At 39.6% G+C, this 27,891-nt stretch overlaps 2 protein-coding genes across 2 annotated transcripts; one reads left to right on the top strand and one right to left on the bottom strand.

Moving 5' to 3' along the window:
• Positions 1-1,584: 1,584 nt before the first annotated feature.
• On the top strand, positions 1,585-27,269 carry aldh1l1 (aldehyde dehydrogenase 1 family, member L1). The gene is made up of 23 exons (XM_022200890.2): positions 1,585-1,713; positions 3,726-3,871; positions 7,793-8,027; positions 8,107-8,272; positions 9,662-9,763; positions 10,531-10,620; positions 10,832-10,969; positions 18,888-19,013; positions 19,115-19,206; positions 19,897-20,044; positions 20,127-20,246; positions 21,351-21,478; positions 22,652-22,802; positions 22,916-22,986; positions 24,354-24,459; positions 24,545-24,632; positions 24,741-24,834; positions 24,925-25,024; positions 25,117-25,215; positions 25,830-25,995; positions 26,090-26,195; positions 26,321-26,520; positions 26,854-27,269. The coding sequence occupies exons 2-23, from the start codon at positions 3,745-3,747 to the stop codon at positions 26,907-26,909; spliced, it is 2,709 nt and encodes a 902-aa protein (XP_022056582.2). The 5' UTR covers positions 1,585-1,713; positions 3,726-3,744; the 3' UTR covers positions 26,910-27,269.
• Positions 11,544-16,544, bottom strand: LOC110955768 (zinc finger protein 157-like). The gene is made up of 2 exons (XM_022200893.2): positions 16,092-16,544; positions 11,544-14,298 (listed from the first exon to the last, which is right to left on the bottom strand). The coding sequence occupies exons 1-2, from the start codon at positions 16,288-16,290 to the stop codon at positions 13,523-13,525; spliced, it is 975 nt and encodes a 324-aa protein (XP_022056585.1). The 5' UTR covers positions 16,291-16,544; the 3' UTR covers positions 11,544-13,522.
• Positions 27,270-27,891: the final 622 nt, after the last annotated feature.

The following is a 27,891-nucleotide window of genomic DNA, read 5'->3' as shown; positions in this document are numbered from 1 at the left end:
CGTACTCAGCCGAGAGTTGCACAGACACGCAGCACACCTTCGTGAGGTAAAGAAAACGCGCAGATGCTAAATTTGCGCCTATGCCAAGTGGAAGCTCCGACCAGAGGCATGCAGGCAGCCGCAAACGCCAATGGACAGTTTAGATCGTCATGAATCCGCCGAATTTGCATAGGAATTTAAAGAATGTCCGGCGGCCGCAGCGGCGGCCACAAACGCCGATGGACAGCTTAGATCGTCATGAATCCGCCGGTATAAACCACTTTCAGATGTGATTACCACAGCGGGTTTCGCTCGTGGTGAGCGGCACGAAAAACATGACGACATCGTGTTGGTGCGCACGAAACCAAAACAAAAACTGACGTGACAGTTTCACGAATCCCCGTGAGACCGTGTTGGCTAAGTCAAGTCACTGTTTAGTGTTTACTTATGTAACACATATAAAACAGAAGTATATGTGCAATATTTCACTCTTATGTACAGCATTGTCAATGTAATGGACAATATTTTAGGTTCTTTATCATCTCATTTTGAGGTGCAAGATTTCATTTTCATGTGCAAAATTAATCATCTCAGTATAATTTCAAGCATTACTTTTCACTGTTCTGTTTTAGGCTTATTTTATTTAAGTAATGCCTGATTGTATTTATATTTTGTAGGGACTGCATTTCTTATGCAATGTTATTTTGTTAGTTTTCTGGGCATTATCAGAAAAACCACACAGCTTTAAATAGGATTATCATGATCCTCTTGCAAATTTCAGGCTGTTTACATTACATGTCATGTAACCTTTCACATTCTCAGGTGATTTATTTGCACATTCCTGCACACTGAATGCGTTTCAGTGTTCAAGAATGCTGTATCTACTCTACGATATACACCGCTTTGGATAAAAGCGTCTGCTAAATGAAACTGTAGAATTGTCATTCTGTTATTTTTTTGTGATTTATAAGCTTCTGATTGCACTTGTTTTTCTTATAACACTTCCTACCTGCTAACTGGCAACATTTTTTTTTATTCTGTTTGTTAGTATTTACTGTTGTGCACTAGAACACCAAGTAAAATTCCATCTGTGAGAAAAACCTACTTGGCTGTAAAACCTTTCTGATTCTGATTCTTATGTAGCACAACAATAAATATAATAGTTATCTATTCTCACGTGATCTTTTAAATTCCTCTCTTGGTAAACACACTGTAGGCTAGTATTTGTTGGTTTGGTTGCACTTCATACTGCATTTCTTGTGTTTCTCTACTGGTAATTGGTAGCTTTTTTTTTAAATGTCAGGCATGAATAATGATAAGAGTATGCAAAAAAATGGACAAATATCTGACATGAAATCATTTAAACAGTTTAACTTGGCTATATTTCTGTGTAAATTCACTACACCGACAAATTTGCAGAAGTTCTGGATTATTTCTGCACAGTTCAACCTCCAACAGTCACATTAAGTCAACGCTTTGCAGAAGAAACACTTTATCCAGATTGTAAACATTTATCTAAGTTCCTCGGTTTCCATGTGATTGGGTTCGTTCTTAGACAGCAGCAACTGATTGGTCGAAGCTACAGCCTCATGGCCTGTCCAATCACAGCGCAGTATTCGCATGTTATGTAATTGGGCCGCCTGCTTGTGTGTCTGAGGACAGCAAATTAAACGCTTCTCCCTCGCCCAAGCTCTCTTTGTAACCGAGCAGAGGAACGCCAGTCTGCAGGAGGGGGTAAGAATCAGACCTCAGTTTCTAACAGATTTCTTTGCATAATGCACACTAATAGGAAATGAGAGTTACTGGCTGCAGTGAGGGATTTTTGCAGCAACTGTTGCAGGATATTAACGTTATAATTCCACATTATGGCTGCAGAGGACCTCTTAAAGTGGTGTGTTTGGTGTGGGAGATTATTCTAAGGAGTGCTGGTTCTCTGTGAAACATTAAGCGGTCATTTTGAACCGTTCAGTCTGCACGTTGCTCCTGTCAAACTTCTTCCAACTCCTCCACGCACCTGCTTGGTCGACATTGGAGGCATGTGCAGGAACGAGGGCTGTGATTGGCTAGAGCAGGCTGGCAGGAAATGAAGTCCCGCCCCCTGCTTCGTTCGGGTTCAATAAACTGTCACAGAGAGTCATGATTACTGAGCACTTTTACAGATAACTATGAGCAAACAAGTGTTTCCAGCTGCATGCATTATTTACTTAGGAAACATGTTTTTTAAAAACTCTCACTGGAGTTTTTAAAATGCTTTTTTACTTTAGTATATTTGTGCATTTGACACTTTATGTTGCATTTTTCACTTTAGTACATTTTAATCATATTATATTTTACACCTTTGTGTGCTTTTTGTACTATACATTTGTATTCATGGTGGCTGGTCATTTTAGGCTTTCTACATCCTACTGTACCAACAAAATGTGTCCTTGTGGATCAATAATGTATTCTATTCTACTTTATATGGAATGTTTCTACAAACACACACCCAGACGCTGGTTTATTAGGTACACCAATCTAAAACTAACACAGTCTGATTCAACCATCCTGCAAGTCCAACCTTTATGCTAAGTTTTTGTTCTGTCCTGTGGAAATGACATCTACAGTTGTTTTTGAGGCTACAGTTCTCTGTGCTGTTAAACCAAATTACGTTATACTGATGGGTTTTTCTATTCCCTTCTGTCCGCCCCAACTTTACAAATGACAGTGACAAAAGGACAAGTGTAAAAGAGAAAAACAAACTGCAGCAAAAGCAAAACATTGTGACCTTCATTAAGGTTCATTTCATTAGTTTTTACATGGAATATCTTATTATCTGTCAGCTGAGTGTACGTGTAACTTATCGGCGCTCTTTTACTCCATTTATTATGTCACAAGAAGTCGAGCTCGTTTTGCTCTTTAGTTGCAACCATCTGTTTGCATCAAGTGTCATGAGAGTGTTTTGCTGTTCGGGTGGCAACTAACAATTTTGTTTTATAGAAAATTACAGTGCAGTGTAATGGCTTGTCCTTCTTGGTCAAGAATTTAAACTCTGGATATATTAAACTCGCTTATTTTACAAGTCCTCACAATTAGCAGACTGAAACCAGTAACGTTCAGTTACAAAATAGTTGCAGATTAACTTTGTGTTAGGCAGCTATGTGTTACAACTTTACTTCTTTACCCTTCAAGTCTTCTTGAAACAATTCAAACCCACTGAGGCTTCATCAGCCTCAGAAAGCGGAAGTTTATTTACATTTGTCTTGTCTGAACTTGACTTCATTCTGTTATGGAAAGATGATCAGGATCTTTTGAAACTTTGAGTCCTCTCGGATGACTTCTGATGGGTGACTTCATTTTGTTGGTATAATACCCAGATCTGTTAAGATAAGCAGCCAGTGAATCTGTTTTACATCTGTTCATTTACATGTTGTCTTTTCTCCTTCTCTGATTATGTCATCAAAAGAACAGACAAAACGGGAACCGGCTGAAATATTCTGAAGTCAACAAAATATCGGCAAAATGTGATACTCATGGAAGAATCTCACAAAACAAGTTGTTCGAATAACTACCATACACCATCTTTTAACTTATAAAACCTTAGCTGAATGAAACTAACGTGTGTTCATTCTCCACCAAACAAACTTTTAATGGTTCCGTAAGGAATTCAAGAGGTTTTGCTGAAGTCAGATTTGATCAAATTCTATCAGCTGTCATCCCAGAAGGCCCTACTTTACTGATTCCGAACATATTTTGTGATTTTCCTCCAGAACACAGCGAAGTGTCAAGATGAAGATCGCAGTGATTGGTCAGAGCCTGTTTGGCCAGGAGGTTTACAAGGAGCTGAGGAAGGACGGCCACACCATCGTAGGAGTCTTTACCATCCCTGACAAGGACGGCAAGGCTGACCCACTGGGTGAGCACTCTTACTGCTATAATTCTAGCTATCCTTAATGAAAATACTACCTTTTCTGTGTCACTAAAGCAACACTGAGTGTGGTGTTCCATACAAACTAGGAAATGTTTTTGCATACCTGCCATGGACACACACTCATGATGTTGCCAAATGAAACTTGGACTCTTAACACCACTGGTTTTATCACTGTGGGCCTCTGAACCACAAAGCAATCAATGTAGCTCTTCTGTTAAAGTTGCATTGTCATGAGTATTGGCATCCAAGCACAGTGTGTCATGTGCTCTTTATAGGGGAAAGCATCAAATGATCACCTGGTAATATAAAACAGCAACAGGATGTATGAGATTTACAGCTTTGTGAAAGGGTTGAAAATGATTGTCGTTTGGATTGATTGAGAGTTACTATGACAAATTTCAGCATTCTCCTTGAGATAGAAGTTGAAGTATATCTACATATAGAGTGTCTCAGTGTGTAGTCCCTGTAGCTTCACTATCGCTAACAACAACCCAACAAAAACGCAACTACTACCCACACTCGGTATTAACAAGGCAATGTGTACCTGAATACTCCATCGGACCCATCTCTGCATCCGTAATACTTTTCATCTTGACCTTCTTTCAATCTTTTAGTGCAGTGAGCTCTCACCGTACAGGAGGAATTGATCCAAGATCTGCTTTAAATGTCGCTTGTGTTGTTAATTTTGTCTATTAAGCATTCAAAGAAGGTAGATTTTGTCATGATTTTAACCATTTTGTTACCAGGAGTAACAAAAAAACTTGTGTTATTGGTTAGGTAAAGGAATTTGTTGCTTAGCGTTGGGTGTTGCTAACTCAAACAACCAAATAAAACCAAGCAAAGGCTAAGAGAGTTGTAAAAAAAAAAAAAAAAAAATCTAGCTAAAAATAACAAAACTAAACTACCTAGCTAAACTTGATGATGAACAAAAGGTGATTAACAAATGAGTGCCAGTGGGGGAAAAAAAATGGGAATGGTACATGGTCTACACTTGTATAGCACACTTCTACCGTATCGGTACTCTACATTTTAATTTAGTGATGCTTTTATCCAAAGCGACGTGTGTCTGAGAGCAGATACAACACGAGGTAGGCAGCTCTAAGGATCTTGTCTAAGAGTCTTCACTGGATAACTGTGCCCTGACCAGGATTTGAGCTACTGATCTCGCATCCCAAAGTCAGGGATGTTCGTCCACCAATGGCGACAAAGCTGCCATGCAATGTGCTGGCCTGCCATTGAGAGCAACTTAGGGTTCAGTGTATGGTAAGGAGGACAACCCACTCTTCCTTCTGAGCCACAGCCGCCCACAAGCTAATAAACAAACAATGGTCTCAGAACACACATTATAGAAATCACAAGACGCAAATAACTTCTAGCCAAATTACACAGCTGGTAACAGAATTCACATGTCTAAATATCAAGGCCACGAGAAACTCTAAGATGAGCTGCTCACATTAAATCACAGCCGGTCTGACTGTGAGGTCGGCTGCAGATTTCAGCCCAGATGAGGTCATTGAGATTGAAGATATGTGGGGTCCAGAGCATGAGCTCCAGCCACCTATATTCAAAAGTATCCACAAGATTTCTCCCCATACAGAGGCTGCAAAGAGTGAAACCCACAAGAGAAAACATGACCACCACCAACACCATTCAAGGAGTTTGTGTTTTCTTCAAACAAGAACCTCTTTGCACATCTATTTCATGACTCAGTTGTTTAGCAGAAGAACGACCACATCCAAAAGTTACAATCAGAACTAACTTGCAAACATATTTATTAAAATAACATTTAGAAGCTAGACCTTCATCAGGCAAATAGCTCCTGAGTTCTTCCAGTTTTACAAAAAAGATCTTCCTGCAATGGTGATGCCTGTAGATATTAACTATGCCTTAGTGGCACCTTGTGCTGACAGTAATTTTGTGTAATGGTGGTATATATTCCTTCTATATGGCCTCAGTCCTTTGATACAACCACATGGTCTCACAACTCAACATAGAATCTACACAAAAGCTTAAAACTTTACAAAATCCCGTTAATTCTAAATTTTGTGACACATTTTTGAAACCGAACATCAGAACAGTAAAAACTTACAAGAAAGCACATTACATACTGATATCTCTCAAAGAACATAATATACAGTGCCTTGTGAAAGTATTCGGCCCCCTTGAACTTTTCAACCTTTCACCACATTTCAGGCTTCAAACATAAAGATATGAAATTTTAATTTTTTGTCAAGAATCAACAACAAGTGGGACACAATCGTGAAGTGGAATGAAATTTATTGGATATTTTAAACTTTTTTAACAAACAAAAACCTGAAAAGTGGGGCGTGCAATATTATTCGGCCCCCTTGCATTAATACTTTGTAGCGCCACCTTTTGCTGCAATTACAGCTGCAAGTCGCTTGGGGTATGTCTCTATCAGTTTTGCACATCGAGAGACTGAAATTCTTGCCCATTCTTCCTTGCAAAACAGCTGGAGCTCAGTGAGGTTGGATGGAGAGCGTTTGTGAACAGCAGTCTTCAGCTCTGCCCACAGATTCTCGATTGGATTCAGGTCTGGACTTTGACTTGGCCATTCTAACACCTGGATACGTTTATTTGTCAACCATTCCATTGTAGATTTGGCTTTATGTTTTGGATCATTGTCCTGTTGGAAGATAAATCTCCGTCCCAGTCTCAGGTCTTTTGCAGACTCCAACAGGTTTTCTTCCAGAATGGTCCTGTATTTGGCTCTATTCATCTTCCCATCAATTTTAACCATCTTCCCTGTCCCTGCTGAAAAAAAGCAGGCCCAAACCATGAGGCTGCCACCACCATGTTTGACGATGGGGATGGTGTGTTCAGGGTGATGAGCTGTGTTGCTTTTACGCCAAACACATCGTTTTGCATTGTGGCCAAAAAGTTGGATTTTGGTTTCATCTGACCAGAGCACCTTCTTCCACATGCTTGGTGTGTCTCCCAGGTGGCTTGTGTGGCAAACTTTAAATGAGACTTTTTATGGATATCTTTGAGAAATGGCTTTCTTCTTGCCACTCTTCCATAAAGGCCAGATTTGTGCAGTGTACGACTGATTGTTGTCCTATGGACAGACTCTCCCACCTCAGCTGTAGATCTCTGCAGTTCATCCAGAGTGATCATGGGCCTCTTGGCTGCATCTCTGATCAGTCTTCTCCTTGTTCGAGGTGAAAGTTTAGAGGGACGGCCGGGTCTTGGTAGATTTGCAGTGGTCTGATACTCCTTCCATTTCAATATGATTGCTTGCACAGTGCTCCTTGAGATGTTTAAAGCTTGGGAAATCTTTTTGTATCCAAATCTGGCTTTAAACTTCTCCACAACAGTATCTCGGACCTGCCTGGTGTGTTCCTTGGTCTTCATGATGCTTTCTGCACTTTAAACAGAACCCTGAGACTATCACAGAGCAGGTGCATTTATACGGAGACTTGATTACACACAGGTGGATTCTATTTATCATCATCAGTCATTTAGGACAACATTGGATCATTCAGAGATCCTCACTGAACTTCTGGAGTGAGTTTGCTGCACTGAAAGTAAAGGGGTCGAATAATATTGCACACCCCACTTTTCAGTTTTTTATTTGTTAAAAAAGTCTAAAATATCCAATAAATTTCATTCCACTTCACGATTGTGTCCCAATTGTTGTTGATTCTTGACAAAAAATTACAATTTTATATCTTTATGTTTGAAGCCTGAAATGTGGCGAAAGGTTGAAAAGTTCAAGGGGGCCGAATACTTTCACAAGGCACTGTATATACAACCTTCAGTTACAGCAACCTTATTATGGAAACCAGCACTGATCTCTGGTCAATTATGTAAAATTTTACTGTAGGATTTTCAGTTTTCTCTTTTTAATTTCACTTTGAACGGTTTTGTCCTCTTTTCCTGCAGCCACGGAGGCCGAGAAAGATGGTGTTCCAGTCTTCAAGTTCCCCCGCTGGCGTGTGAAGGGCCAGGCCATCCCCGAGGTGGTGGCTCAGTACAAAGCTACAGGTGCAGAGCTCAACGTCCTGCCCTTCTGCTCCCAGTTCATCCCCATGGAGGTCATCGACCACCCCAAGCACGGCTCCATCATCTACCACCCCTCCCTGCTGCCTCGCCACCGTGGAGCTTCTGCCATCAACTGGTGAGTGACACCTGTGTTCATCAGGTTGGTTACTTGACTCTGGTTCCTGGTATTTCATCTGCTGCCTTTGACTTCACAGGACTTTGATCCACGGTGACAAAAAGGGCGGGTTCACCGTGTTCTGGGCTGATGACGGACTGGACACCGGACCAATCCTGCTGCAGAGGGAGTGCGACGTTGAACCCAATGACACCGTCAACACAATCTACAAGAGGTTTCTGTTTCCAGAGGGAGTCAAAGGCACAGTAAGTGTGGTTTTGTGGGTGGAGACAGCAAGTGTGGTAGATGGAGCGAGCTGCTACAGACACAGTGGTATGAAGAAATGTCGTAAACACATTTTATAAACTCAATATAAATTATACTTGAGGGTGTGTGTTATGTGTGGTGTGACCACAAAACACTCTCAAATGTGAACCCTCCTCAGAGGTCTTCTCATGGGAAAGACAGGAAAATGAACCAAACCTTTGTCTCAACTGTCATCTGTCACAATTAAGTTTTAACATGATTTTGTTTTGCCTCAAAGGTTAAAGTCAGTCATCTGGCACATGGTACATGGTATTTTTAAATCAGGTGTTTAGTCTGTCTGCAGCTATCAGATTGACCACCAAATGATATAAAGTTGACCCCAGGCTTTTTGTCTTGTTGTTGTCATTGTTTTGTCCAGTGGTTGAAGAACTTCACAGCAAGCTGAAAAACACACATTTTATTTTATTGCATAGTTACAAAATTGGCACATTGCATTGTTCCAATATTGCAATCATGCAATTTTTCAGCATTTTAGATGAGTTCTGAGTGTTTTCGCTGTTCGCCAGCTACATGGTAACTTTGTGTGCCTACAGTTTATTGGTTGACGTAACATAAAATGGGTTTTTTTTGTTGTTGTTGTTGTTTTACTGAGAACATCTGTATGTGCTACTGGAGCTAATTAGACTAAGTCAATACAATTAGTTAGGTATTCACTAAAATGGCAAATTGATATAAAATATTAGTTAGAGCAGCTTTAAAATATTATATTCATTAGCATATATTATTTGAATTATATTAATAGAAAGTGCTATTCAGATTTGCTGTCACCAAATGTCATGGAATGTTTTTCTGATTTACATTGTTTGTGCAAAAAAAATGTGATTAGTGCAGCTTTCTCATTGGCAACAAATCAGTCGGTATTATGTACAGTTGTACTTTTATCTGTATTTTTCTCATTAGCAGATTTTTAGAAGTTGTGCAACTAATTACAGTGAAGGGTGCAGATGCAGTGCAGTCTATTCTGCAAGTATTGTCCGACATTAATGCAGTGTAAATGTGTGTGTAAGTTGCCATTAAAGGAAGAAAAAATACACATTTCTAAAACACAAAGTCATGGTTTGTTAAATAGGTTTGTAAAGTATGTAGTACAGTAAAATAATATGTAAAAATCTGTCACCAGTTACCTTGTAAAATCCGTACCAGTCAACATTACTGCATATATGTAAAGAAAAGCACACAAGTACATCAGTGTTTCATGTTTTGGATCCTCCTGTATATTTACCTTCAGTCAGTTTCCCAACATGATAAACTCTATGATGGCAAAGTCCAGAAAGATAGGAGAAATATTTTTGGTTCATTTACCTGGAACTGCATTGTTCTGGTTCCAGGTGGATGCAGTGAGGCTGATTGCAGAGGGCAAGGCGCCGAGGATCACGCAGCCACAAGAGGGCGCCACATACGAGTGCATCCAGAAGAAAGACAACTCTAAGGTGAAACACAAATGCATCCAGACACCGCACTCCCAAGATAAAAGCTGATACAGAGACGTAACGCACAACTGGAGAAAGAAGACGAAGAATGTATAAATTAAGTCAAAAGTACAATATTTCGGTGTATCAGTATTCTGAACTGAAAATACCCTCTCAGGTTATCCTGATATAAAAAATTTAGAGAATAATTTATTACTCTTCTTTGACATAAAGTGATGTTTGTCTGTTTTCTGAAGATTTTTACACTTAGATTTAAACAGTACTGTCAATGTCATGGTAATATTGCTTCTCAATAGTTTATACACTAATAGTTTCTGCATCATGTGCAGCATTTTATTTTATGCGCAATATTTCATATTTTCATTTCTCAGGTGTACTGTTTCCATTTCGTTTGCAGCCTTTTGATTACATTTGCAATATTTCACTTTTATGTATAACATTGTCGGCATATGCGATATTTAATCTTCATTTAATTTGTGCAATGTAATATTTCATTTTTTTTCATGACGTGTGATGTTTCGTATTACCCTTGTGTAATTGTCAGCATTACTTTTTACTGTCCAGCCTTATTTTAGCTTTTTTATTTCGGTAATTTAAGTAATGTATCATACTATATCTTTTTACTTTTTAGGTGTTGCATATCTGACTAAAAAATTTCCTTTGGGATTAATAAAGTTTTATCTTATCCAAACAGAGGGAACATAATCAGATTTTTGTACGTTCCATTTGAAGACGTTAAGATGACAGTTTTCTCTATTTTTTGACAGATTGACTGGAACCAGTCTGCTGAGGCTATCCACAACTGGATCAGAGGAAACGACAAAGTTCCTGGTGCCTGGGCAGAGGTCGATGGACAAGTAAGAGAAGAGCTTCAGAGATTCAGTGTTTATTACTCAGAATTCCTATTTTCTAGTGATTTTCTTCACAGCTAGATAAATTATGATAAGTACGAATGTTACAGTGCGGGAAAAACAGTGTTATCTCATCAGGTCATTAGCTGTAGGCTGTAAAATGTGATGAAAGACTGTCTTCACCAATGAGTGCTTTTTTATGTCTTTCTTGCTGCAGAAAGTGACTTTCTACGGCTCCACTCTGGTAGATAATGGCGCCGCAGCTAATGGTCAGCCCCTGGAGATTCCCGGAGCCAGCAAACCCGGCATTGTTACCAAGGCCGGACTGGTGCTGTTTGGCAACGATGGCAAGACAGTAAGTCAGTTTTCATTTTCCCGGGGACACACCTAAGCTAATCAATGATCATGTTAAATGGGTCTGTAATGAGCTTTAGTGATTACTTCAAAGAAACCTGAACGTACAGTCGCTAATATCTCTTCAGGTGTTGGGGTGCATCCTAAATACTTTAATTACTCTTGAGGTGTGTCTAGAATTTGTTTGGAGTCCACCTTTGGTAAACTGAATGAAAGTGACATGAGTTGGACATAGTTTTTGCACTCCTTATGTGGCATCATCATCCCTACAGTGAAGCATGGTGGTGGCAGCATCATGCTCAGGGGTCGCTTCTTAGTGGCATCGACAGAAAAGGATCAACACAAATAAAGTGGTCAAAAAAAGTGGATGCTTTCTGAAGCGACTGAATTAACAGTGGCAGCCAAAGCACTTTAACCGCTTTCTCTCCAGCACACACAATAGTTCATGATCTTGGAATATGACCCACAAATCTTGTTCTTTTTTTTGCTACTGTAGCAAAGACAAAATCTGTACTTTTAGGTTGCAGCTGAAGAGACAAAATAAGTGACAGAGAAAAGGCAAAAGATGACAATGATGCTTTCTTCCCATATGTTCACACCTAAATGTGTGGGAATTTTCGAGCTTTATATTTTCATGTTCACATAACAGGTTCATCATATGATAGAACTTTGGCAAAGGTAAATAATTACAACCAATTTATACAAGTTATGTATAATATATCTAAATACATGAAACTATTTTACAGAGAAATATATGTATCATTAATTTACAGACACAGTTGTGTATCTTATAGTTCAGATTATTGAGATTTTTAAAAAGTCCAACAGATTGAGTTCATAGTGAATAAAGAAACATACTGTAGATATCTATGTAATCTCTTTAAAGTAGTGCATCCTATGCTGCACAGAAATAATCTAGTATTTAATTCCAGATTCCATGTGGAGTTGACTAAGTGATTCACAATTTCAAAGAGGCAGTCATAAGAATTACAGTACAGTATTGTGCATTTGTAGAGCACTGATAGTATTAATGTATGCTTGCCACTTTTGTGCTGGTTATGACCATAAGTAAGTGACCATAATGTGTCTGTAGCATTTACTCTATAGAGTTTAAACAAACTCCTAAGTGATAAAAGTTGGTACAGAATCCTTGTTCTATTTAATTCAAAGAAATACTTTTACATTTTGGAAAATATATTTTCATCAGTTTCCTGTTAAAGGTTTTAGAGCCGTAGGGAGTTGGCCTAGCAGAGCACAAAGAAACAGTATGGCATTGTGGGAAATATGCTTATAGGCAAATTTTCTGAAAATATTTATCATTTTCACATCCTGCAAAATAGTCTGTAGCTGATTAGCTTAGCTTCCCTGAAAGCAGTGAAAATAGCTAAGATAATTCTGTCGAAAATCCAATTAAAAAAACTTATGAGCATGGATGTCCTAAGCTGATCTCAAAGTTTAGGACTGAGCTGTAAAGAAAGTTGTATTCCATATGCTACTAAGTCATTAAAGCACTGCACAAGTTGTTCCTGATTTGTCTCAAACAACAGCTCCTAAACATGAAGCCTTTAAGTGTCATGGTGACCCGTTGCAAGCTAAACCCCTGCAATAGCTCCACCTGCTGGTGCACCCAGGTACAACAGCTAATCTACAACACAGGTGTGTTTTACGTTGGAAAATGGTGTTGGTTACTGGCAGATGCTAAATATTAAATGACTCAGATCAAAACCTTGTTTGACATCCCTAAAACCAATTAAATAGCTAATTACTGTAACACATCGTTAAATTCTCTATTTACCAGTAATAGAACCAGATGAACAACCGATTTGTTTTCACATCACTGCTGGAAGTCACTGCAAACATGGTACAAAATGTTAATTAAGCTGAAGAGGTGTACAGGGTGGGCCAAAAGTAGGTTTACAGTTGTTTCACTATTTGTTTCACGGTTTAGATCTAATTTATCCAAACTATTATTCCAAACCAGTATTCCATATCCCTTTTTCACATTTCGGAAATGTCTTTAAGCTATTTCTTCCAATTTTGGTTTAGATTTTTATGCTGTCTTTTTTTTTTTTTGTAACACTTTTTTGCAAATGGCAAACAAAATAAATCAAGAGCAAAAGAGAGCGCATACTAAAGCTGTATTGGAAGTGTGAAAATACAACACATCATGGCAAGGAGCCTCTCCTCCACCTTCACGCCAGGCAATTTATCTCAAATCGTAAAGTGCATATCTACTAAGCGTAAGCCTACTTTTGGGCCACCCTGCATTACTGAATGGAGCGAAGCTATGCTAATCGCTTCCTGGCCCCAATTTGACACTTATATCTCTCAAAATTAAGCATATTTCCCATCATGTCAAACATTTCAAGTATAATTATTATCAATTCCATTACATTTTTTAGTTATTCTATGGTTAATTGCTTTTAAACTATATTTGGCAATTTGCTTTACTTGAATAGGATTTTGTCGTCAATTAAAACTGTTACATGAAAACCTCAAAGATTTTAGACCGTATGCTTCATTCATGATTAATGGCATCTGCTCTAAAGTGCTCTCAGACTGGACTTTGACTCGTGGGCAGTTTGACACCATGAACTTTCCTCATGTGCCTCTTCATCAGCAGCCTCTCAGTAAATAACTCATCACAGTTACTACATTTATAAGGCCGCTCCTCTTTGTGTTTGGCTAAAACGTGTTTCCTCAGCGTGGAGCCCCTGTTGAAGGATTTGTCACAGATGTGGCAGCTGAAAGGCTTCTCTCCTGTGTGAGTCCTTATGTGTTCTGTCATGTGTCCCTTCAGCTTGAAACACTTGCCGCAGAAATGGCAGCTGTATGGTCTCTCTCCTGTGTGAACTCTCATGTGGTTCTGCAGGTTGCTCTGACACGGGATGTGCTTCCCGCAGATGTGACAGTCAAAGTTGCCTTTGCTGTCCTGCGACTTGCTTTCGTGCGTCTTGAGGTGCCACGTCAGCACCGTCTTTTTGGTGAAGATGTAGTTGCATATATGGCAGCGGTATAAGGTGGTGCTCGTCTTCTCTTCGGAGAGCATCGGGTCGTCGGCGGCAGTTTGCTTTGACTCTCTGCTCTCCTCGGCTGCTCTACAGTCCTCCAACTGCTGCACTGTTTTGATGAGTTCTTTGGTCAAAGCGTCGCCGTCGTCGCTGTCCTCTGCCGACTGCTGGTCTTCCCCGTTGATCCACAGCTCCTCCCTCTCCTCCTCTTTAACCAGCGACGGTCCTGCCTCGTCCTGGGTCACAGTCGGGCTCCAGTCCTGCTGTTTAAGGGGAACGTCCTCCGTGGATGTCAGTGCAACAGTCGACTGTTTGGCATCTGTGAGGACAGAAACAGAATAATTCTGCTCGGACAGCATGTACACTGCATCTAAAATCTGCTTCATATCCAGTTTGGACACACCTTTATTTGGTAAATTAGCAATGTGTTGTTAAGGTAAGACAAGCCTACATTAGCGACTGCTGGTCTGACGTCATTACTGAAATATGTTTAAATTAATCTGTTAAATCTGAGGCTAGTCCAATTCCAACTAGGGTTGCCAACGCTCTCATTTTGTCCAGTAGCAGACTTATTAAAGATATAACATTAAAAATGCTCACATACTTGGTTGTGAGAAGTCCTGTCTATGCCATCCATAATCATAAAAAGGAGAGGTTGCAATGGCGTAAACTGGTTTTCAGACATACGTATATATCTAGACTCTCATGTATTAAGAACTGTGTTAGCTGTGTAGCTGGTGAATTTGCACCCAAGTACAAAGATGATTTTCCAGAAATAAAGCATCGAATTTATGTCTGGAATGGAGGAAACCTCTCACACCTACAGTCAGTCTTGCTCCTGCCTGTCCTCATTCTTATCATCATTAGTGTTGTTCTTTATAACAACAACACTAGCAAGAAACTTAAGGTCTCTAAAGGCTTCTACTACATATCATATTTTTTTTCTCACATTACAGCTGCACATTAGAGCTCTAAATATTGCATTTAAGCATTTATTTGTGCATTTAGGTCTGACACTGTCCCATAATGAAGGTTATCTCTTTCATTTTTCATCAAATGAAAGTGATATTAATGTCAATAATTCTCTGTAATCTGATTTGGACCAGCCATAAAAATATATTTATCCATTTCCTGCATCACCAACCGAATGCATGCATGTTCCCATGGCAATGCAGCCCATACAGTGTGTGATGTTGTGACTGTACAGCTTCATGAATTGGTTTTAGTAACATACAGCTCAGCGGGTTCGCAGATGTAATGTATTCCCACTGCTGAGAATCTGTATCGCTCATGGAGAATCATCAGGAAAGGATTGGTGAAAGGAAGACGCTTCTTACGGCTGATTTAAATTCCAAACTGTCCACGCAAATCTGGTCAACTGTGCGGCATCAGTTACCATGGTGATCAATAAGGTTAAAAAAGAGGCATCTTCATGACATTAAAAACTGACTTCAGACTCAACGTACCTAAAACAAACAAAAAAAATGCACTAATCTTTCAGTGCAGCACAGCCCTCTGGTTTTTCATGTGTCCAACACAGCACAGAGGGAAAAGTTTATCAAATTAAAAATGTATTTATTAAAATATATTAAGGAATCAATCAGACAATTGAGACTTTTCCCCATAGCAATGACTCAAACCAGTTAATCAATTATCAGAATAGTTTGGAGTTCATTTAAAAGTTGAAAACTGATCAATTAATCGCTGCAGCTCTGGTATAATCTGAAATGTAAACTGCACATTTCTTAGGTCACAAATATTCAATTCATATTAGATGTATATATTATATATATGATATTAAATCAAAAGAAAAGTTTCACACAGAAAGAGCTAAAGTCTTATAAAGTGTGTCTGCATGTTATAAGACTGATGACAGCAGCTGCAGATGTGTAGAAGAGAATCAGTTTTTTGCAACACCTGGTCTGATTTGCACAAACTGCATTTATTCCTGCAAAAAAAAAAAAAAAAAAAAAAAAGCTTTTCCAACAGATGCATCCTCTGCCATCACCAGCTAAGGTGTTTTGCTAACACAACTGGATGGATGGAGCAAATTCAAACCTCTTAAGTTAAATGAAACGTGCATTGACCAGGGGGGCTCCCTGAGCAGCCTACCTGCCCTGTGCAGCCTGATGTGCGGCTTGTAGACCAGGTCCAGCAGCCTCTGCAGCCTCTGGTTCTCCAGCTGGGCTCGGTGCAGATCCTCCTGGTACTCCACCACCGTCCGCTCCACGAAGCCGAAGATGTCCACGGCGGCCGCGGTCAGCCTCTCCGTCAGGAACACGTTGAATGACTGCAGTGTAGCTGTAGCCATCCTGCCGCTGCCCAGTTACCTCCAGATCCCAGCGTCTGTGTGTGTTTCTGTGGTAGTAAATAGACTGGATGGATGTACAGGAAGATGGACGGAGCCGCCGTGACGTCACACGTCGGTTTGTGCAGAAAGTGAAGCTGCAGGAGTTTCACTTCTCCCTGTTCGATATCTCGGGTTTTATTTATTCAGTCCCTCCAGGAATTCACGGTGTTGCGATCGCGCGAATTCACGCGAAGTCGACCAATCTCCGCGAATTTTGCGCGGCCTTGGAATTTTGTCCAATCACCGCAATTTTCCCGCAATTTTGACCCGCCTCCCGGGAGCTCCACCAATCATAGCAGTTCCCAGCACAAACGTAATGCACGTACGTCACCGAATTCACTTCCTTGTTTATGGTTTGAAGATGCAGACGTGTGTGATACTAATGTCTCTCATTTACTGACAAAAATTACTGCTGAAGATCGTGATAAACAATTAATTCAATCATTTTCTTCACCAAAGCGGAGCTAAACTGTTTTACTACACTCGTGGAATACTAAAAAAAAAAATCATCATGTTAAGGTTTTTGTTAAGGATTTCCCATTGAGTTGATCCTACAACAAATCCACTGCTGTGGACGTATCAGAAATGATCCAAGGAACAACTGATTAAATTGTGGGGGTGTTTCTGAGTCACATCAATTCTCGTCACCCGCTACATATTTAGGCCACGCGATTCGATATGTACACATGCAGAACACACACCTGTATTCAGCGCGAGGTCAGGTAATGAACAGTCTTGGTGGATTACTGTGCTCTCTTTTTGTTAATTGACGTGGCAAGCCGTGAGCTTGTATGTGAAGACGTGTGTGCCAGGAAGTGAAATTAACTTTTTAAGCCACTGACAGATATGTCCAAATATGATTCATTCAATAGTAAATTATCATTTTGTACCGCAAATCTACCAACCATGTCATATTAAACCAGTATCTAGCTGCTGCTAATTTCCCACCGTGGTGTGCCAGCTTTTGTAAATGGGTTGGGACATTAAATAATTAATTTCAGAATAAATATTGTCAATTGCAATGTTGACACATGTGTACAAGCTGGGAAAATGCAGCTTTTTAGCAGTTTTCACTGTCTCCCGCAGTTTCATCACAACAAATAAGCTTAAAACTCATCTCAACTTTTATCGCAATTTTTTAGAAAAGCTGCCGCGAATTCAGGCATTTTTGGGCGCAACGATCACGAAAAACGCCCGCAAAATCCTGGAGGGACTGTTTATTTTAATGTATCTGCAGCACTTTCAGGACCGCAATTCTTGGAGTGCACATTTTTTTATTTTGAAACAGCGCCACCTACTGCAATAACAGATTGCAAATGTGAACCACTTCGGTTTTTTATAGGCTGTTGCCACCTTAAATACTGTTATAATTTACATGGTTCACTCAAGAAGCATCACACACGCACAACAACAACTTTCTAACATATTATGGATTCATAATCCGTACAAAATATTACTTCATGCCTGTGTTCCTATAATTTGAAAGGTTTACTTTACCAAAACAGTACTCTCTAACTGACTTTGAATTTTTTATTCCACCTTTTCATGCTTTTTGCATTCTTTCTATGTCAAAAGAAGGAGCATTGAAGGAACAGCAGACATGCAACAAGTGAAACAGTTTCATATGAATGTCTCAATGGAGTTTTATAATCACAATAAAACTACGAATGAAAAGAGGAATAGTTTAATCACTTTTAGCATTACATCCCATGTCACTGTTAGAACTAAATTCTACAATTTCATTTAGCAGACGCTTTTGTCCAAAGCGACGTACAACACAAGAAAGAATTCAGACATCAGGAAAAACCTTTAGTAAGTGCTTCAAGTGCGATTGGTCAAAGGTGTTGCCATCAAGTTGCAGAAGTAGTGCCAACGCGCGCCCCCCCCCCCCCCCCCCCCATTTTTTTTTTTGTTTTAAATCTGAAAGACTGGAGCGTTTTTGATTTGATAGGTTATAGTCAACGGTAATGCTCACAGCAATGAATGACATATCATTTGAAACATCAGCAACAGTTCCGGCATTTTTGGAGACGTATTTTACAGGGAAAATTTATTCTGAAAGAAAAACTACATTTATTTAGACCATTTATTGTGGCCTGTTTCATCCATATGATGTGCCTAGAACTTGTCTGGAGTCCACGCAGCAAACTGAAAAGACTGAACAAAGTTTAACAATGAACAAGTAAGATCTCACAATTCAAGGAGCCAGCAGGGACAGGGAGACTGATCAGTACTGAGGAACAGATGAATGCAGACAAATATACAGAGTAGTATGAAAAATCTTGCTTCACAGTACAGAGACCAGAGACTGGAACAATGATTTACCCAGCATAGAACACTATAGTGACTTCAGGTTTTTTAGGGTCGCTGGTTGCAACAAAAAGAAATTCTCTGGAGTGTAGTGTTCAACGACTGGATCTATTTTCTTTTGTTAATTTGAAGCATTGTTCTTGCAGTACTGCAGACATGGTGTGTGCACTAACTTAAACTACAACATCATCTTGTTTTTAATCTTATTTTGTGTGAAACTGATTTGACATTTTCTATTTTTTCTACAGCTGATGGTGAAGAATCTGCAGTTTGAGGATGGGAAGATGATCGCTGCAGCGCAGTACTTTAAATCTGGGAGCAGTGCTGCCGTGGAACTCACTGAGGAGGAGAAGACCTTCGCTGAGCAGATGAGGGTAGATACTAATTCAGGACAAATAATATATAAATTATGAAGAAGAAAGTCTTAATGTCTAGCTTTTGTAGCTCCGCTTATCTTTGATGACGTGTCCTCCAGGCGGTGTGGCAGAGCATCCTGACTAACGTCAGTCAGATTGACGATTCCACAGATTTCTTCAAGTCCGGTGCTGCTTCCATGGATGTGGTGAGGTAATAGAACTACTTCAAAACTACTTACATGTTCTTTTTTATGTACCCTTTACTTCCAAGTAGAAGAGAATATCCTCTACAGAATATTTTACATCTCCATATCCACTTTATCTTCAAACACTTGTAATTTATGTAAGTTTTTTGACAAAATATGGTTTTGGAACTCTGCATCAAAAACAACGTGCAATTGTAGTACAAGTACACATTTGATATACTTTATACTTTTACTTCGCTACAATTAAGAGGGGGAGTATTGAACTTTATACATTTGTACAGCCACATTTATTTGACAGCTGTTAGTCACTGTATAACTTCCATATGAGGATTTTGCATAAAAAACATAGGATTTTTAGCAATGTTTAAGTTATTTTTCATGGGAAACACTTTATGGTACCAACATGTCAAATGTGATGATGCTTTTCTTTTTTTTAAATTAATTAGAATTTATTTATAATAATTTTAAAGTCACATATATTTTCACTGTTTTCTGCATATTTGTAAACTAACCAGTCAGTAAATTGAGAAAAATGAATCAGGAGATGAATTTTTCATAAAAATGCAACTTGCAAACCTATATAAATCCACTTCAACCAGGTACAACAGTGTAAACCTGCTTAGATTACTGCACAAGTATTCAGAATGTAATCCTTTAAAAATACTACTCCTTCTTCTCCCCATTGCTGCCTTCAGGTTGGTGGAGGAGGTGAAGCTTCGGGCCAGCAGCTGCCAGCTGCAGAATGAGGACGTCTACATGAACACCACCTTCCAGGATTTCATCCAGATGTGCGTCAGGAAGCTCAGAGGGGAGGACGATGAGGAGGAGCTGGTGGTCGACTATGTAAGCAGCAGTGTTTCTGATCAAGCATAGTTAAGACGACAACACGTGGACTGTTTTTCTCATACACTGTTCAACTCCTCAGGTGGAGAAGAACATCAACAACATGACCATAAAGATGCCCCATCAGCTGTTCATCAACGGAGAGTTTGTGGATGCAGAAGGAGGGAAAACCTACAAGACCATCAACCCCACTGATGGAACGGTGAGACACGAAAAGACTGTAGACTTTATGCCTCTACCGTAAACTCTGTGTCCTTCATTATAAACAGTCTTTATATTTAATGTTACTACTCCTTACAATAATAGTTCATTTATGTGGCATCTTTTGAAAATATGTTTCAAATTGCTTCATAGAGGCACAAGCAAAAGAAACCACCACATAATGTTAAATAAAATAGACATAAGGGATAATAGTAGAGACATAGTAGACATAGTACAGAAACAAATCTTACAAATTTGAGCAGAAGTGTACTGAAGTAAACCAATTGAACAATAAAGCTGTTCAAAAGGAGCACACTTGTGAAAAAGCACATCTCTTCACAGGTATTCAAAAAGGAACAGAACTTTCCAAGACCTATGTCCTAATAGAGGTGCTTACATATTGGGCTGAAGGTATTTCAAATGGACAGGTCAAGATTTGGCTTTTAGAGCAACGATGAAAATACAACTGATTTAAGGTATTCAATGACAGGGACATTTTATATTTAATATTCAGTAAAGGATCATTGTGCACGGAAAAGTGAAAGGAATTTCATCTACTGTCAAATGTTCAACTGCTTTCTAATTCTATGTCATAGGTTACTGCTTTTCTTTTTTAGGCAAAGGATGACCTTGATCAGCTACAGAAGAAAAATCATTCAATACATTACATTTTTAAATTTGTAAAAAAAAAGAAGAAAAAAAAAGACTTAACACAGTCTGTTGTCCTAATGAATAAATGTACAGGTGAAACTCTACACTGATATAATTGTGATAAAACAACTGAAATGTATAACGTTGGACTGTTTAAATAGCGGTAGTAAAACAATGTTAAACGTGCAATATATAAGATTTAAGATATAAATATAGTATTATAATAGCAGCATACAACTCGCCCATCTGTGTTGGTTTGAAATGATGGTATTTCAGCAACATCCATTGGTTCTGAATGTCCTATGCAGAAACTAAAAGGGAATAAAGACTATTGGTTGGCATTTTACATATAGAAGAACTTAACATTTGTCTGTTTAAGATCTGGAATATTCCAGCGTAACACTGCATAACTAAACCCATAGGATTTATTTTTTTTCCTGTATCTGTCCTGCAGGCCATCTGTGACGTCTCTCTGGCCCAGATAAGTGATGTGAACAAGGCGGTGGCTGCTGCTAAGGAGGCTTTTGAGGAGGGAGAATGGGGCAAGATGAACCCGAGAGACAGAGGCAGACTCATCTACAAGTCAGTGCACAAACACACACCGGCAGCACACAACACACAGCATCTGGTGTGTGCTTTTAGTGTCAGTTCACAGGATGCTTTAGAATGCAGCAGTGTGTCTCAAAATGTGGCTTATTTGGCGTCTTCGGGAAATATTATAGCAAGGACACTACGGCTGCTTACCAGAGATAAAAAGATGCTCTGATTTAGGTCCCTGACCCAGAGTATTTTGCCCGCCGGTCAATACAGCTAACTCTCCCAGGGGGCCTGCCATCCCCACGTTCTATATGTCAGTTTTTCATACATAATTTATGTGGGCCCTGCATAAAATCCACCTTTGAGACCTGAGATATTTTGCTTATCCATTCTTCATGGAGATGTTTTCCACTAGTAATGCTATGAAATAATGTGTGATAAGATGATGTGAAGTGTGTTTTGTCATCATGCCAAGGTCTAAAGAGCTCTTTAAGGCTCTCAGAAATAAAGGTCTTTGATGTTTATGAGCTAACGAGGGATTTCAAAATGATAGGAATTGATCATTAAGCTGTGAGGAAAATGGTGTTCAAGTAGCACTGATGTCAAACAGCTGCCAAATTATCCAGGACTGGCTGTTCTGGCAAATTTGCCCAAAAGCAGATCACCTGATGCAAACAGAAGTATCCAGGAGCCCCAAAACTTGTTGGTGTCAAAGTGCTGCATCTACAATCAGAAGGATATTGTACAGATCTTATCTGCATGGAGGTGTGCCAGGAGAAAAGCATATGCCATAAGAACATTAGATACAAACTACATTTTTTTGTGGTTGTGACCAAGTAAATGCTGGCATAGTTAGCATTTAGCTGCCTGCTACAGTATATGGACCAGTTAGCATGAAATAACCAAGGGCTTTAAACTTTGTCTTGAATTAAATTGAACTGAAATGAATTATTGAATCTCCTGGAAAGGATACAAGCATGATTGTTAACTCTTCAAAGAAGCACAATTTTGGTTTGACCCAATGAATGCAAACATAACTTTGACTGTTTCAAGGACACTTGACTAGGCACCTCTTGTACTGGTTCAATCAGAAAGATATACTTCAGTTACAGTAATAAAGCAAAAGTATTGCATATGCTATGCATTTTACCCAATACATTGTTGCATTATCAAGCATGCTTCATGACATAACTGACCTTGTGTCTCATCTGCCGCTAGGCTGGCTGATCTGATGGAACAGCACCAAGAGGAACTAGCCACCATTGAATCTATCGACTCTGGAGCTGTTTACACTCTGGCCCTCAAGACTCATGTGGGCATGTCCATCCAGACCTTCCGGTACTTTGCTGGCTGGTGTGACAAGATTCAGGTAAGACAGCTGATTTTAAAGCCTTATCACTTGTGCAGTTGGATGAGAGTTTGACAGATCACAGTTACAGATATGTAAAAACATGGAAATAATATGATATCCTTCTTTTACAGGGCAGCACCATCCCCATCAACCAGGCCAGGCCCAATCGTAACCTGACTTTCACCAAAAAAGAACCAATGGGGTAAGTAATAAAGGGGTGGATTTTAAACAAGTTTGACTCGTTATGAGCATGACAGCACGTCTAGGGGAACTGAAGACAATGGCCAGTTTTTTAATATTTTGAAATTCAGCGTCTCAGCAAGAACTGGATGAATTTCTTGTGATCACTTTGGTTCAAGATCACATACCTGCAGGACCATTGATGTAATACGAAGCACTGCGTACAAGATTACAAGATGGTCCCTCATTCATTCAATGAAAGTTGCTCAGTGGCACAGAAGCTGAAAAAAAGATTCCAAGCATCTTTCAGAAGGTATCTGCATGTTCTATGCGCTTGAACAATTTTATCCCCAAAAAGCATGCTTATTCATGTCCTTCTCAGTCAAGCCCATTGAGAACATGTGGAACTAGTTTAGTGTTGGCTTCGTGTACACATTAATGGGCTCAAATAATATAATCACACGATTTGTCTAGACTTTTGAAATGTAACTGGACAGAATGAATCAACTTCTGATAATTTCACAAGATGTGATGCTTCATAAAAATGTAGTCACTTGTAGTTACAACCACTCCTTTTCCAATGACTGTATGCTTTTTGTTGAGATATTTGGCCACAATAAGCAAAAATATGTTTGCAGGAAAGAAGGTGAGGCCTTTACTCTAGAAGAAAATACCTACAGTCAAGCATGGTGGTGGTAGTATCATGCCCTGGGGTTGTGCTGATGTCTCCAGACCTGTTGCTTTAGCCTACACAAAGTAAATGGAATAATGTAGAAGGATGATTATCTCCACATTCTTTAGGAAAATCTAAAATCAGCAGCCAGAAGTTCTTGGACACAGTTTGGTGTTCCACAAGACAAAAATGGTAAAAAAACAAAAAACTTGAATTAAGGTTTTAGACTGATCTCCCCAAAGTCCTGACTTAAACCCCACTGAGAGCCTGTGGACTGTGCTGAAGAAAAAAATTTGTGTCGGAAAGCTAGCAAGTTTAGCTAACCTGCACCACAATGCTTGCCAGAAGCTTGTGGACGGCTCCTAAAAGTGCCTAGTCGAGGTAATCAGTGTGATTGCACTTTTTAGGTGGGGCTCCTGTATAATGGCCTCCAATCACTTTGTTCACACATTGGCTGTGGTTATTTTAAGTTGTCTAATGACATGAACACTTGAGAATCTTTCCCATCATTACTCAGCATGTCAGCATTGTCATTGTCAGCATGTTAGCATGCTAATGTTAGCATTTAACTCAAAGCTGTGCATTGCCAAAGTACAGCCTCACAATGCCATTAGCATGTCTGTAGACTTGTGGACTTTTGTTCAGTGTTATATGACATTTGCAAAAAGACACTTGCGTCACTGGCATGCAAAACTGTCTCCTCTTCTTCTCATCAGAGTGTGTGCTATTGTGATTCCTTGGAACTATCCTCTGATGATGCTGGCCTGGAAGACTGCAGCTTGCCTGGCAGCAGGAAACACAGTCGTCCTCAAACCAGCACAGGTGACACTCGTATTTGACAGACATTAATCATAAAATACTGAAATTATTAAGTCATCTGTAAGTCATTCTTTCTATTTATTTCCAGGTGACTCCACTGACAGCGCTGAAGTTTGCTGAGTTGGCAGCAAAAGCAGGACTGCCCAAAGGAGTAGTTAACATTCTGCCTGGTTCAGGTAGGAACTCACACATCCAACCTGATCCAACAGTGAATTCAGAACATAAGCCAGACATTGACTATTGAAGCTCTATGAGTTGTTATGAAAGTCTTTCTTTTCATCTAGGTGCTCTCGTGGGTCAGCGTCTGTCCGACCATCCCGACGTTCGTAAACTGGGTTTCACAGGTTCCACAGAAATCGGAAAACACATCATGAAGAGGTGAGACATAAACCACCTTACAAAATGTCATCTGTACAAAACACAATTTATTGTCAACCTTTGTGTATGTGTCTTTTCCGTCATCTACAGCTGTGCAGTTAGTAACGTGAAGAAAGTTTCTCTGGAGCTCGGAGGAAAATCCCCACTCATCATCTTCAGTGACTGCGACATGGACAAGGCTGTGCGCATGGTGTGTACATAAAAGGGATTTTTTTTGGTAATTTTTCATACATCTAAATAGCTGTAGATGTGAAACCACTGTGTATTGTCTGTGTTTTTCAGGGCATGAGCTCAGTGTTCTTCAACAAGGGCGAGAACTGCATTGCAGCTGGTAGACTGTTTGTGGAAGACTCCATTCACGACCAGTTTGTGAAAAAAGTGGTGTGTGTCTTTTTTATAACACACGGTTTATGACTGTCAATATCAGACCTCCAAACAGCAAAAAGCTGTCTCCTGATTTGGATTTTCATAAACAGTGTCCAGCTCTCTGAACACATCCATGATGCCACTAAGTCAGCTGACTTCCTGTTGGCTTCCTGTACACATAAATGGGATACAATTTTATTTTATTTTTTTAATTGCACAGCTTCTCTTGGAAATCCATTAGTTTTTGAACGCAAACACTCAAATTCTGGTAGTAATTTTGCAGGTTTGTGATACTGAAAAAATTATATTCACTTTTTTAAATCTACTCCTTTTTTGGGCCAGTGTTAGAAGTTGTAGTAGAAACCCGGTGCTGTTTCAGAGTTTTGTTGGCAAAGGGACAGGACCTAAAACAGCCCGTTTCAGACAAAGACTGAGCCTCATAAGATAAATAATGGTAAAGCTCTGTAGCCCAACCGGTTGAGCAGGTGACCCACGAATAGGAGCTGAAAGTCTCCGATGCTGTAGCCGCTGATCAACTCTAACCCATGGAAGGAACAAAAAAATTGGAAATGTGACCCTACAAATTACCAGATTTCTCTCAATACTTTCTGGACTATCCTTTATGTCAGGTTGAGGAGATCAAGAAGATGAAGATTGGCGACCCTCTGGACCGCTCCACAGACCATGGACCTCAGAACCACAAAGCCCACCTGGACAAACTGGTGGAGTATTGTCAGACTGGTGTCAAGGAGGGAGCAACTCTGATTTGTGGCGGTAAACAGGTCCAGAGACCAGGTGAGGCAGCAGATGCTTGAAGACACGAATCAATAGTCCATATGAATGTTTCACGGAGGTTTAATAATGTGTGGTCTTGTACATCTGCTTCCAGGTTTCTTCTTTGAACCTACAGTGTTTACTGATGTGCAGGACCACATGCACATCGCCATAGAGGAGTCATTCGGCCCCGTAATGATCATTTCCAAGTTCAAGAGCGGGTAAGTAATAATGCAAGATGGCTTTAAGCTTCAAAATGCTCACATCACCAAACCACAACCCTAACATCGTGTCTCTTCTTCACTATTGTGCTGGTTCTGCCTCCTCTCCATTTCTTTACTCACAGTGAAGTGGATGATGTACTGAGGAGGGCAAACGCCACAGAGTACGGCCTGGCGTCGGGTGTTTTCACACGAGACATTAACAAAGCCCTGTACGTCAGCGAGAGGCTCAACGCTGGCACTGTTTTTGTCAACACCTACAACAAGACTGATGTGGCCTCACCTTTTGGAGGCTTCAAGCAGTCTGGATTTGGCAAAGACCTGGGTAAGAGAAAGTGCATCATTTGATCCAGTGATAGATATTATTCTCTTTTCTTGCATTATCCCAAACAGTCAAGCGGCTAATTGAGAAAATCGAAAGCAGAGCAGTCAGTAATGAAAATAAAACAGGTCTAGCTGTTAAACCATTTAAAATTCCCAACCTCCGTTCACATATTACCTCCGTTAACAGCTGTTCTGATTTTTAAACATCAAGCTACCATATACCCGGTAATAAACCCAGCTGTGGCACCTGAAGAAAGGCTGGCAGCATTAAGACAATGTTCAACAGGCCTGTGATGACTTCACATTAATGTTAGTGTCTGTGTCATTCTAACAGGACAAGAGGCTCTCAATGAATACCTGAAGACGAAGGCAGTGACCATCGAGTATTAAAGCTGCAAGACAGAAGGCAGTGATGTGTACAGATACACTGCATTCAGACGAAGCCATCCTGACTATAGTGATAGTGTATGTGCCTTAGCATGCTAACTGATCTCATTCGCATTATACATTTGTCAAACACGTCCCTGTTTAATCCTCAGGAACAGAGCCATGAACCATGTTGTAAGTAAATATCGTCGTGAACTATGCAAATAAGAAATGTTTCTAGGCAGCCACGTGACTCAACTGTGATTTAATTACAAGACAGGACTTTAAAATTTCTAGTATGACTTACATTAGGTCAGAAAAGTGTTAAGAAATGTAACATTTCCAATATCAGTTTGTGATTATCAATAAAAACTGCTGAGCAACCCCATGGCTGCAGGCCTCTTTATTCCTGTTGTGTTCGAAGTCTTTTTCTATGATGCATTTTAAAAACTATTAACATAACCTCTAGATTCCAAAGCATGCCATAATGTAGTTGTGCCACAGTTACACTTTACTATTTCATCATCTTGTTTGAATGATTATAAACATGATTGTCTACAGAACACATTTCTTTCCAAGAATGTCAACAAAACTGAACATGAATGTGGATTCTTAACAAGCAACACTAAGAGACTGGAATACTCTGATACGTTAACTTATTCTAATGTGAGTGGAGTCTACAATAAGCGTTGTAACTGTTGGATGATATTAGACAGAATGCAAATATCAGAGGCTGGAGAACAGCACCAAAGAAAGATAAATTTCCATCTTTGTCTTTATGTTGCAACAGTACTGGTTCAACAGATGATAATGCCAGCAGCAGGCTGATATGAAAGTGGAGCTTTTAATCAGTAGAATTACTTTGCTTTCCATTATAGTGATTTGAATAGTACAGCAGTTTTGCTTTGGTTCTTATACTTGCAACAATATTCTTTAAAGTGATGCATTTTCAGTGCAGATGACTTGGAAATTGTCCCCCAAAAAAGTACAACAGAACTAGATGAGC

The sequence above is a fragment of the Acanthochromis polyacanthus genome, chromosome 5 (genome assembly GCF_021347895.1).
Source record: "Acanthochromis polyacanthus isolate Apoly-LR-REF ecotype Palm Island chromosome 5, KAUST_Apoly_ChrSc, whole genome shotgun sequence".
In the NCBI taxonomy this organism is placed as follows: Eukaryota; Metazoa; Chordata; class Actinopteri; family Pomacentridae; genus Acanthochromis; species Acanthochromis polyacanthus.
Note: the sequence above shows the minus strand (reverse complement) of the source record. Positions and strands in the feature narration are given on the sequence as shown.